Source organism: Callithrix jacchus, chromosome 16 (assembly GCF_049354715.1).
Source record: "Callithrix jacchus isolate 240 chromosome 16, calJac240_pri, whole genome shotgun sequence".
NCBI lineage: Eukaryota > Metazoa > Chordata > Mammalia > Primates > Cebidae > Callithrix > Callithrix jacchus.
In genome coordinates, this window is record NC_133517.1 from 58,824,240 (window position 1) to 58,837,641 (window position 13,402).

Sequence of the window (13,402 nt, forward strand, 5' to 3'; positions counted from 1 at the left end):
AATTGCATTTTCAGGGAGAAGTTGGGGAACAGGGCCTGGCAGGTCGACCTGGAGAGAAGGTCTGTTTGTTCATGCTTTTATTGATTGATTGATTGTTATACACTAGGTCTTGTATAAATTATTCACATGCCAAGAGGAATTAATCCTGGTTTTTGGGAGCTCACTTTATGTCCAGAATAAACTGGGCATTAAAGAACGGTTGAGCAACTGTCATGAGTGGTGGGCTGCAGCTGCTGGGGGCAAGGTCTGCTTTGCAGACTTGGGCACTATCAGGAATGATGGTGAGAAGGATTGTTGATGAGTCTTAAAGAAACAGGAAGGGTTAGACACCAAGAAAGGCAACATGAGGGGTCCTGGGAAAGGAAACAGCTGAAGTAGACAAGAGCTTGGGGATTCCCCTTTCGCCACTGCATTGCTTTCCATGTGATGCCCACTAAGCCAGAAGATCTCCAGTTCCTGGAGAGCAGGAACTGAGAGCCCATGGCCTGCAGTTTGGCCCTTAGGAGAGCCTTCCTATTTATCCCTCATGAAAATTTTGTTCTCCCAGGGAGAAGCAGGCCTCCCAGGGGCTCCAGGCTTCCCAGGTGTGAGAGGAGAGAAAGGAGACCAGGTAAGTGTGGCAGCTTTCCTCCTCCCACACAGGCACCTTGCCCATCCCCACAGAAAGCAGCCCCCCGTGCTGTCTCTGTCCTTTGGAGGAGTGGTCATTTTGATTGGGTGAAGGGTGAAGAGTGTATTTCCCAATGTTGATGGGAGGGATGGGGAAGGGAAGAAGACTGGCTGGGTCTCTAAGCTGAGGCAAAGGGCCATTGCTGGGGGACGTGTCTGGAAAGGGCATCTTTAGATGAGACGATGGGGCTGAGGGGTGGGAGGCACCATCTGTCGGGACAAGTGGAGAACGAGGTGCTCCACGCCTAACTGGAAGGTCTCCCCTCTGAGTTACACTTCGCTATGGCCACTTTGCTGATAAAGCAAGAACAAGTGAGAGAGAGAAATACTAACACGTATATTTTTCCAAAGTCATGTTACTGTTACCTGGAAGAGGCAGGAATTCAGCTCAGCCTGGGTTCTAATGTGTTCTAATTGTATCTTTTCTTATAGGGAGAAAAAGGTGAACTGGGACTTCCAGGACTGAAAGGTGACCGAGGTGACAAGGTAAGAGCAAATTGCTCTCATTCTGATCATCAGTTATTAGTAGCTGAATTTTTCTAAAGAAAGAGATTTTCTGGCCAGGTGCGGTGGCTCAAGCCTGTAAACCCAGCACTTTGGGAGGCCGAGGCGGGTGGATCACAAGGTCAAGATATCGAGACCATCCTGGTCAACATAGTGAAACCCCGTCTCTACTAAAAATACAAAAAATTAGCTGGGCATGGTGGCGCGTGCCTGTAATCCCAGCTACTCAGGAAGCTGAGACAGGAGAATTGCTTGAACCCAGGAGGTGGAGGTTGCGGTGAGCTGAGATCGTGCCATTGCACTCCAGCCTGAGTAACAAGAGTGAAACTCCGTCTCAAAAAAACAAAAAAAGAACGAGTTTTTCTGAGGAATATACTGTATCTTTTTTTTTTTTTTTAATCCAGAGTCTCACTCTGTCACCTAAGCTGGAGTGCAGTGGTATGATCTTAGCTCACTGCAACCTCTGCCTCCCAGCTTCAAGGAATTCTAGTGCCTTAGCTTCTCAAGTAGCTGGGATTACAGGCATGCCCTCACTACACCTTGCTAACTGTTGTGTTTTTAGTAGAGACAGAGTTTCTCCATGTTAGCCAGGCTGGTCTTGAACTGTGAAACTCCTGACCTCAGGTGATCTGTTCACCTTGGCTTTCCAAAGTGCTGAAATTACAGGTGTGAGCCACCATGCCCAGCCTGTACTGAATCTTTACATTTCTGCAGAATTTAGTTTTGTGCATGACCGCAAAGCTGCTTTTTGAGAAACTAATACATTTGACATAAACCTCAAACTTTATTGTTCACAATTGTAAACTTAAAAAGAAGATAATAGGATCAGAGTTGACACCTTCATCCCACTTACCATCCGTCCATCCACCCTCTGTGCCTGCTCAGAGCACCGCCTGAGCTCCTGTCCTGTGCTGAGTGCTTCGTGCGGCCTGTGTATGTTCAATCTCTCTCTGAACACCACTGCCCCTTTCGCAGGTATTATAGATATGATTAACTCAGCTTTGAGGGCAATGGAGGTGCCAGTGGAATGTGAAGGGCTGAGCAAAAACCCCTTGTGCCCTGACTCCTGTATCCTTTCCCCTGCATCGTTCATGAACCCAGAGTGTCACTTGTGTGGTTGACCCTGGACCCTGAGTCAAGGCAGACTCTGTCTAATCAAGGAGGCATGACTACATTTGCAGAGCCCTAGTGTGGGCCCTGAAGTGCACAGAGAGGCTTCGTCGGCATGGTCTTCCAGGCAGATACCACATCCATCAGGAGCAGCACAATCAAAATGGACAATGGAGGAGATTTCAGTGGCAGAGTAATTGCAGGTTGTGGACAGTGCTTAGGGAAACGGGGTGTGGCGAGGCACTCAGGGCTAGGAAGAGCAAGAGTGGGAAAGGACAAGGCGGAGGAGCTGTCCCAGAATCCGGAGAGGCCGGCGGCCATAGAGGAAAGACCCTGGTCATCCTGGGCAGAAAAGCAGACGAGACCAGCTCCCCATGGCCTGACACCCTCAGCATCTCATCCTGTCCTACCCTGTGCTCTCCATCTCCTGCCAGACCATTGGGAACCAGCAGACAAGGTCAATGAGACCATTGAGATTGCCTTCTGGGATAGAGAAAGGAACAGGGGTGGATATAGAGGGATGAACAGAAAACAGCCACTGCTATCTATAAGCATGTGCTGCAAATGAAAAGAACTGAGACTCAGAGAGGTTTTGACGCATGCCTAACCTACAGAACCACAGGTAGAACCACTGGCCAGCCTGACCCACAGGGTCTGACTCTGATTGCTTTGGAGAGAGGCTCCAGACCACCACTTGCCTTTAGCAACATGTGAGCAGGTTCAAGGAGGAGGAATGCACTTTTTTTTTTTTTGAGACAGAATTTTGCTCTTGTTACCCAGGACTGGAGTGCAATGGCACGATCTCGGCTCACCGCAACCTCCACCTCCTGGGTTCAAGCAATCCTCCTGTCTCAGCCTCCTGAGTAGCTGGGATTACAGGCATGCGCCACCGTGCCCAGCTGATTTTTGTATTTTTAGTAGAGACGGGGTTTCACCATGTTGACAAGGATGGTCTCAATCTCTTGACCTCGTGATCCACCGACGTCGGCCTCCCAAAGTGCTGGGATTATAGACGTGAGCTACCGCTCCTGGCCCTGCAATTTTTAAATCAGTGTCACAGAGGATGTGTGCCTACTCTCTACAACCTTCTTTCACAAAAACAGGACCAAGAATATGATGAAACCTAATTTGGCACACATGGTCTGGGAAAGAAAGTCCCTTACTCTTTCCACCTCCCAAGGACTCGGGTCCCCAGTCCCAGCCCCTTTTTAGAGGAGCAGACCCCACTCAGAATTCAAGCAAGCACCCAGGACAGTGCCTGGTCTAGAGGTCCAAGTCGGTGCTTCTTCTATAATATTTCAACTCATGTCAAAGTGCCAAGGAAGCCCGTGCTGATCAGAAAACACACTGGGAATTTTAGGGACCTGCTCGGCATGACAACTGCAGGTGTATGAACCCCGTGTCTCCTGGATTTGTGGGGTGGATGAGGTTTTGTCATGGGTGGGGTTGTGGGGGCCTTTAGACCAGAGTCAGCACGTGGCCCCCAGCCAGGCTTCGGTCAGAATCTGTCAACTGGAAAATCGCTGGTTAGTTTGACACGTGTGAGCTGTTGCCGAAATCATGTATGCGTGAGATGTTTGTCCATGGTCTTATTTTCCTGAAACACAAGATCCTTTGCTAAAGCAGTGTGAGCATGAACAGTGTGTGGGGAAGTCATGGTTTCCCTGTACTCGATATGATTTGCAAGTTGCAATTTCTTGGGTTTTCCATTTCTCACTCTGGTAATCCTCTTAACGATGAACGATGAGGTCATTTCCATCTCAACCCCCAGTTTATAGACAAAAGAACTAAGGCATAGAGAGATGGACCATCACACCCACACTCACAGAACCAAGTCCTGGCTAGGGCCACATGCTGGCTCCAGTCTAAAGCCGCCCTCCTCACCCCTACCCCTCCACAACAAAACCTCATCACATCCCAAGAGTCCACAAACAGGGTTCACACAACTGCAGTTCATCAAAGGGCTCTCTTGCCAAGCAGGTCTTTAAAAATTCCATTATGTGTCTTTCTAAGGCTTACAGAGTGAGGGTGGGTGTGAGTTCAAACAGTGGGGCTCTGAAGTACATGCTTTTAACCACAGTGACTGACATCCTTCTTGCTAGATTCTAACTTGTGCTTCTAGTTCTTACCCTTTCACCAAAAACACATCCATTTGCTCTGACCATCATTGTCTAAGAAGGCTGACAGAACACATACCCTCAGCTCATAAAAACCTTACCCTATGCTGATAGAACATGTACCCTCAGCTCATAGAAACCTTACCCCGTGCTGATAGAACATGTACCCTCAGCTGACAGAACCCTTATCCTCTGCTGCTAGAACCCTTACCCTCTGCTGATAGAACCCTTATCCTCTGCTGCTAGAACCCTTACCCTCTGCTGATAGAACCCTTACCCTCTGCTGATAGAATCCTTACCCTCAGCTGATAGAATCTTTACCCTCAGCTGATAGAATCCTTACCCACTGCTGGTAGGACCCTTACCCTCAGCTGATAGAACCCTTACCCTCAGCTGATAGAATCCTTACCCTCAGCTGATAGAATCCTTACCCTCAGCTGATAGAATCTTTACCCTCAGCTGATAGAATCCTTACCCTCAGCTGATAGAACCCTTACCCTCAGCTGATAGAATCCTTACCCTCAGCTGATAGAATCCTTACCCTCTGCTGGTAGAACCCTTATCCTCTGCTGCTAGAACCCTTACCCTCAGCTGATAGAATCCTTACCCACTGCTGGTAGGACCCTTACCCTCAGCTGATAGAACACTTACCCTCAGCTGATAGAATCCTTACCCTCAGCTGATAGAATCTTTACCCTCAGCTGATAGAATCCTTACCCTCAGCTGATAGAACCCTTACCCTCAGCTGATAGAATCCTTACCCTCAGCTGATAGAATCCTTACCCTCTGCTGGTAGAACCCTTATCCTCTGCTGCTAGAACCCTTATCCTCTGCTGCTAGAACCCTTACCCTCAGCTGATAGAATCCTTACCCACTGCTGGTAGGACCCTTACCCTCAGCTGATAGAACCCTTACCCTCAGCTGATAGAATCCTTACCCTCAGCTGATAGAATCCTTACCCTCAGCTGATAGAATCTTTACCCTCAGCTGATAGAATCCTTACCCTCAGCTGATAGAATCTTTACCATCAGCTGATAGAACCCTTACCCACTGCTGGTAGGACCCTTACCCTCAGCTGATAGAACCCTTACCCTCAGCTGATAGAATCCTTACCCTCAGCTGATAGAATCCTTACCCTCAGCTGATAGAATCTTTACCCTCAGCTGATAGAATCCTTACCCACTGCTGGTAGGACCCTTACCCTCAGCTGATAGAACCCTTACCCTCAGCTGATAGAATTCTTACCCTCAGCTGATAGAATTCTTACCCTCAGCTGATAGAATCCTTACCCACTGCTGGTAGGACCCTTACCCTCTGCTGGTAGAACCCTTACCCTCAGCTGATAGAATCCTTACCCTCAGCTGATAGAATCCTTACCCTCAGCTGACAGAACCCTTGCCCTCTGCTGGTAGAACACCTGCCCTCAGCTGCACCATCACGAAGAAGATGACAGTGAATAAGACACGGCTGAGCATGAGGGACCTCAGGCCCTAAAGGGGGTATAGGCATGGAAAGAGTTGGGAGTCACACTCTGAGCAAGGCACTGCACCAGGCACTTGCCTTTCTTGCTGTTTTGTGCTCAGCCTCCAACCAAGTGCACCTCAAATTCCACAGCAACTTTATAAACACCCACCCAAAACCCCTCTTAGGAGTTTATGTGTGCTTGCCTGCAGCTTAGGAGAAAGAGCACCATTCCTGGAGCCATAGTGCTGGCCTGGGGCATGGCCCTGGTTCTACCTGCTGTGTGGCTTCCTCTCTGACGTTCCAACGCCCCAGCTTGCCAGCCTGACAGTGACCTTCAGGGTTGCTAAAGAGTGTAAGGATCTCCTGCTGGTGGATGACTTGTGGCAGGCTCATGGAGTGCAGGATGGTCCTGAGCACCATCTGTGTAGGGACTGAGGGAATATCGGGCCAACTGTGTGAGGGGTCGAAGCTGTCAACAACATACCTACTTGATAGATGATGAAACTGAGGCACAGAAAAGCTAAGTTGCTTGCCCAGGCCTGCAGAAATAGGGTGTTTAGAGCTGAGATCTAAACCAGCCAGTGCATCTAGACAGTCCCAGCTCTTAGCACACAATGCCACACACTAGGCCTGCCCAGGCTGCCTCAGGAGGAATGGCACCCACGCACCTAGATGGGCCTTGCGTCCTTCCTCCTACATGATGCTTTTCAAGGTGCCCCATTCTCCCAAGTTTACTTTCTCCCCTTCAATTTCCAGCTCTCTTTCTGTGCTGGTGCTTTCTGGGCTCCAGGCAGTGCCTCCCATCCCCCTTCTCTGGGGCTGCAGGCTGAGGGCTTTGCTCCAGGCAGATTTGCGGTCTATAAATAGAGAGCCTGGAGTAGAAAAGGCTCTGCTCGGTAAGCCATTCAGACCTGCTGCTGCCACAGACTTTTCAGAAATGCAATATCTATTTGAGAAACTCATTTTCAGAATGCAAAGGCTTAGCGAGACCATAAAGCCCCTTTGATTACTTGGACAGAATTGCCGGGGCCATGACAATCACATGCAAGCTCCCAGGGAATCCAGTTTGCCTTTCTTTTCCTCCAGAGAAATATGTCATAATTGACAATTTTGGTCAGAAGAATCCCAGCGAAGACACTGAAGCAACACTGCCCTCTTCTGACTGTGCCTTGCCTGTCTCTGCCTCTGCTTCTGCCTTCACGCCCCCTGCCCTTCCCTATTAATGGCACTTAGAACCGCAGCATCAGGGAAGGGTGTGTGTGATGCTCCTGTCCCAGTAAGGTCTGCTGACAGTCAAACCCCTCATGGAGGAGCTGGATTAGAACCCAGCTCTCTCCAAAGGCAGAGAGCCCCTGGGGGTCTACCTGCCCCAGCTTGCTGTTCCTTCTCTTACCCATAGCCCTCAGGGTGAGGAGGATGTTCCCAAGAGGCAGTCTTCATGGCCTTGGGCTGAGAGACACATCTCTCCTCTAGCCTTCTTCTCATTGATACCCATTCATGCATGGGACTGGGAAAACACTTGTCTTTGATCATTTGGACATTTTAATGGAGAGCAAACTGTCTTAAATGAGATTGGTTCTGGAGCTTGAGTTCAACAGTGTCAGAAAGAGAATTGGGTAAAATCAAATAATACACAGTAACACCAAGAGACTGCTTTCCTTTCTGAAGCTACGGGGACTTTAGGCAGAGCAGTGCCACACAGTTGTGAAGGGCATGCATTCTGAGCTTAAAACCAGGCTCAGCCACTTGCAGCATGTGTGACTTAGGGCAGGTTCATTGACGTTTTTATGCCTCAGTTTCTTCATCTGTGAAATGGAGATATAGATATACATTATGGGCAAAGAGGTAATGAGTTCACCTATGTAAACTACTTAAACCAGTAGTTGGAATTAAATGCTAGATAACAATGTAAATAATGGTAAAAAAATGATACAACATTTTATAATTATATTATTGTTGATTGTTGTTGACTAAGGGTAAACTTGTCCCACTTTTTTGTGGGGGATGGAGTTTTGCTCTTGTTGCCCATGCTGGAATGCAATGACATGATGTCTGGTTGCCATAACCTCTGCCTCCTTGGCAGAGAATCAGGAGGCAGAGAATCACCCCTGATTCTCCTGCCTCAGCCTCCCAGGTAGCTGGGATTACAGGCATACACCACCATGCCCTGCTAATTTTTTGTATTTTTTTTAGTAGAGATGGGACTTCTCCATGTTGGTCAGGCTGATCTTGAACTCCCAACCTCAGGTGATCCACCTGCCTTGGCTTCCCAAAGTGCTGGGATTATAGGCATGAGCCACTGCACCCAGCTAACTTGTCCCTCTTTAAGCCAACACTTTACACGCATTTATTTATTTCATAACCATTTTTGAAAGGCCTTCAATAGAGCTAATCCTGGGCTGGTTCGAGAGACAGATCTAGGCATAGACGCTTAGATCGCATGTGAAATGAGAGGCTTTGGAAACTGTATTCATTCACTGTGGCCGCTCATGCGTGGAGCAGCTCAGTGATGTCCTTTCCTCAGGCCAAATGTGATAACACTGTACTCCTTATGGTCTCACTCAATCCCTATGCAATGCTGTGTGCTGTATGTTTTATCATCCCCCTCGTTCTGCAGAGAAAACATGCCAAAATAGGTAAAATAATTTATAAAATGGTATAGTTAGGTTTCAAAATCAGGCAATTCAACTCCAAGCCTGTGTTGCTTACAGGAGTGTAACACGGTTCCCCCAGGTTCCTGAGAAGAGCCCACTCCTTCTGGGGGGTGGGGCAGGGCCCACTGGCATCCCTAAGAGAGGCTGGCCTTCAAATGTGTCGTTGCGCTCAGAGCACGTGTGTGGGAATATTTGCTGTAACAAATCAACTCTAGCTATGATTGTGATCAAAGGAAAACCACCTCAATGTCATCAACAGGCAGCTGGATAAGAAATAACTGTATTACCATTTACACAGCAGAACAGTATATAGTGATATTAATGATCTACAACTGCACATCAATATGGATACTTCTCAAAACAACGTTTCCATATGTCCAAAATAGTTTATAATTTGGAATGTACATATGTAAGTATGTATGTATGCATGTATCTATGTATCTATCAAGGTAGGTGCAGGGTGGGTGATTCTGTTGTCTAGGGAAATGGCGTTAGCTGATCTGTTGTAGCATAAACAGAGTTGAGAGGAGGATTTATGGTCATGGATTTTCCATTTCTCCATCTAGGGTGAAGCTGGTCCTGCAGGCCCTCCCGGGTTACCTGGAACTGTAAGTTATTCTGCTTCTGATGTTCTCCTCTGTATTCCTATGATGTTGGGATTCACACTCCCCCACACCAACCACTGCTACTTAGTTTTAAGTATCTCCCCTATTGAAGTTTGCCAATAGCTAGACCTATTCCTAGGTCCTACAAACCAAAAATATATACACTTTTCCAAGAACCATCCTTGCTTATTGATTTATTCAGCAAAAGCACAATTATTTATCAGAATGTGTGCTAAATACTGAGAATACATATCTGCCTGTTGCATATGGGGAAACTGAGGTTGAGGGACAAGAAGCAGTTTGCCCAGGGTAAGACTACACTACCCCAAACTATGAACTGGGCTTCATTCATCTACCCTGTATACATGTTAAGGTGGGCATTGTGAGTTGTTGTTGAGTATCAGTAAGAGCGTGGGCTTTGAGATCACAAAGACCTGGCTCCCAGCTCTGTCTTCACCAGCACTGTAGTTGTAGTTATGGTCTAACAAACTCAGTTTTCTCATGTATTAAAAAATATTATACCCAGCTATCTTACACATATGGAGTGAACATTAACTAAAATCATACAGTCTTTAGCAGAGTTTCTGGTGCATTATAAATACTAAAAATTTTTAAGCCTGCTATTATTATTTATTTTATTCCCATGAACTCTATAATGGGGGTACATTTTTCCTTTTTTTTTTCATTTTAATGTTTCTTCCTGGTCTTGAGATCCTCTGTTCTGATCAGCTGATTTCAGGGAAGGTTGCATATGGCTTCTTGGGTTGACCTTGACCCTGCATGTGTATCAGGAGTTGGCCAGTTACTAGCCCCAGCAGGGAATGCCAGGAAAGGAGAGAGTCTGTGCACTCAGAAATCCCATTTGCAGTGTGGCGAAGAGTCTTATTCTGTGCTTTTCATCAAAGTGAAATCATTATTCCAAAGCTCTATCTCCTCCCCCTCAACACTCATCAAAATGAGACTCAGACATTCCATAAGGGTGTTGGAAAAATCTCGAATCATGACTTTAGAGTTGGAATTAGTCGTATCAAATTGTTGTTTAAGATTGAGAACCTATAGCATTAGCAGGGGTTCAGGGCACCCAGCACTCTCATACGTTTTTGGTGGGAGAACAGATTGGACACACCTTTTTGAGAAGTTACTTGGAAGTACCAATATATCACAGAGTGCCTGCCCTTAACTTAGATATTCCATGTCTAGGCATGTATCCTGCAGAAATATTTCTATGTGTGCATTTTTAAAAGCATATATAAGGATGTATATTGTAGTATTACTTATGACAATAAAAAATTAGAAACAGGCCAGGCACAGTGGCTCATGCTTGTAACTCCAGCACTTTGGAATGCCAAGACTAATGGAATGGATCGCCTAAGGTCAGGAGTTCAAGACTAGCCTTGCCAACATGGTGAAACCCTGTCTCTACTAAAAATACAAAAAAAATGAGCTGGGTGTGGTGGCGGGAGCCTGTAATCCCAGCTACTCGGGAGCTGAGGCAGGAGAATCACTTGAACCTGGGAGGTGGAGGTTGCAGTGAGCCAAGGTCTTGCCATTGCACTCCAGCCTGGGCAACAAGAGTGAAACTCTGTTTATTAATAAAAAAAAGAAAGAAAGAAAAAAGAAACACACCACATGATCATAAGCATAGCATTAAGTAAATTACAAAATATCATGGAATTATACAAATTATATGCATACAATATGTGAAAAGATAGCAATACTCAAGTGGAACAAGGCAAATTAAGTAGAAAAAAATCAATTAGTCAGTCACTGAATATTGAAAGATAAAGAGCACGGTCTTCTCAGGCCACCTGTGTGGACGCCAGTTCCCGTCCTGACATTCACCAGCATCTTAAACTTCATTCTGTGGTTTACTTCTCTGTCCTCCAATTCTCTTATCCATGAAGCAGAACAGAAGCTGCTAGTCTGCCTCTTAGAGTTGTTGTGAGACCACATGAGTGAGGGCCTGGAAATGGCTGTAAGTAACCAAGTATAGTCACCGTTACTACTTGTATAACTTGCACAAAGTTACATATTTCTAAGCATTCATAATTGTGTGGAAATATATAGGAAACAGTTACAAATATGGTAAACTGAAAAAGTGCCTTCTTCTGGAAAAGGGATGGGGATTGGAGATGTGGAGGGCAAGGTACAGGAAGCTCCTTTTTTCCTTCTTCTTTGAATGTATTGTGATTTAGGACCATTATCTATGATTTTTTTTGTCCATTTACTGCTTCTTTTGGGCTCCTGCTGGGACCCAGGCATCTGCTCGGCTCAGATCTGTTGGAGCTTGTAGCCTAGTGAAGAAGATAAACTAATCCTACGGTGGCAAAGATATGCCGACATTGCAAATTATAGTAAATGTGATCCAGGAAAAGAACATGAATCAACAAGAATAACATGGGGACCCAATTTATATTTGCATGGTTGAGAGGGAAGAGGGATCCATGAAGACGTGACATTTAAAGACACCCGAAGGTCTCCATATGACCTTAGTCATAGAAAGGGAAAGGACAGTATGTTACAGATGAGGGGAATGCTATTTGCAAAAGCTTTGAAGCTGGAAAAAGCGTGACATCCAGGAAGCATTAAATACAGCCTGGGTGGGGGTGGTGAGGCTGAAGGAGCCTGCAGGGGCCAGTCTGCCTGTCTTTGCAGCCTGGGTTCTCCGTCAAGAGGGATTTTGCCTCCCTGCCTTCTCTCCCCAACTTTATCTTATGCGCCTGCAACCCTGCCTAATGCGCAGCAGATGGCAGTAGTGAGAAAGAGATGCTGAGACTTTAATCCAGTTTCCTGGGCAGGGCTCTCACGGACACCTGCACGGGAGAATGTTTCTTTCCCTTTATAATGATAGGGACATAGAAGCTGAGGAGACATGTCCCAGGTCCCACAGGTTTGGAGCTCAGGTCTTGTGACTCCAGGGCTCCCAAATCAAACCACTATGCATTTCTGCCTTAATGCATGCCCAGGGATTTTAAAGAAAGATGTGAATCTAATTGTCAAAACTAATAATAGTTCCAGGAAGTTTTGGGGCCATAGTTTTTCACTTACAAATCTCTCCAAGACAGGATTTAAAAGTGAAACACTGGGCTCCTTGATGCCCATCTTTCTAATCTCTGGTTTCCTTTTCAGCCATCCCTGTTCACACCACACCCTCGGATGCCTGTAAGTAGCAGCAGTACCTTGGGGTGTCCCGCATGCCTCAGCCTGGTGGGTGATGTCCAGTATGACCTGGGAGCCTGGGCCGGGTGGGATGAGGACTCAGCTCCATCTTGCTCGTCACTGTCAGGCATCTGAGCTGTCGGCTTGTCCTGAAAACAGGTAGAGAAAGGGCCCTGGAGGGAGCTGGCCCCAGGGTCAGGCAGGATGCTCCAGAGGCCTAGAAGTCCCTCTCATAGCCAAGAGCAAAGGCCAGGCCTCTCTGGGAAAAGTTAATTATTCAGTAACACAGAGAGTAGCTCCTGGTTTTGAGAAGAACAGAGTTATTTGAGATGTCAGAACATGAGAGTCAGAGAGAAGCAAAAAAATTCCCTGTGGATGCTGTCAGTGAAGGAGACCAGAGATAGGAGTGTCGAGTGGGGACCCCATTCTCTGAGAGGCTGTTCAGGGGAATGGAGCCTGTGACATAGCCTGGGCTGTGCCGAATGGACAGAGAGCATGCTGGCTACTTCCATAGACAAAGACACTTGCCGGAAAACACAGCTTATCATCACTGTGACCTCTAGAAACCTTTTTCCTCTCTTTTCATGAATGACTCCTCAGAAAACAGGTGTTTTCAGGATCTCTTTATGCTGTTGGCAGCACCATAGCCAGAAATTTTGTTTCTTTTGCTGCCTTCGATGTAGTTCTTCTGCTATTAGGGCTTGACCTGCGGGACAGCTGAGAGGCCAGGGTAGCTCTCCATTTCAGCTGTGGCTATCTTTAGTCATTCAATATTGAGTAGATTCAATCTTAAAAGCTTAAAAGGATCCTGTGTATGATGTACAAGTACAAGAATGAAGCAGGTAGAGAGACTGAGTCAGGAGCTAAAATCACTAACGGAGAAGGAAGGGTTTTGTGCTTGGGAGGCATATCGGGGACATCACAGGGGAGAGTGGATGAGGAAAGAAGTGGCTGATGGTCCTCTGTGGGAAAAAGCAGGTGCACAGGGCTCTGGCCATGAGCACTTCCTGAAGGGAGAGAAGGCCCTGAGTTAAAGGAGCCCTCTTGTCACTGAAATGTCAACCGTTAGAGGGCACTGGCTCACAGCACTCATGTCCCTGAAAATGTTCCATCTGTTTCC

The 13,402-nt window shown here is 46.8% G+C and overlaps 1 protein-coding gene across 1 annotated transcript in view; it reads left to right on the top strand.

The window, feature by feature from the left end:
* The window catches only part of COL22A1 (collagen type XXII alpha 1 chain), a 332,005-nt gene that overhangs the window by 197,800 nt on the left and 120,803 nt on the right, over positions 1-13,402 (top strand). The window contains exons 28-32 of the mRNA XM_008983195.5: positions 15-59; positions 548-610; positions 1,102-1,155; positions 9,085-9,126; positions 12,253-12,285. Of these exons, the coding sequence (XP_008981443.1) occupies positions 15-59; positions 548-610; positions 1,102-1,155; positions 9,085-9,126; positions 12,253-12,285 (237 nt within the window). The remainder of the gene's footprint in view (positions 1-14; positions 60-547; positions 611-1,101; positions 1,156-9,084; positions 9,127-12,252; positions 12,286-13,402) is intronic.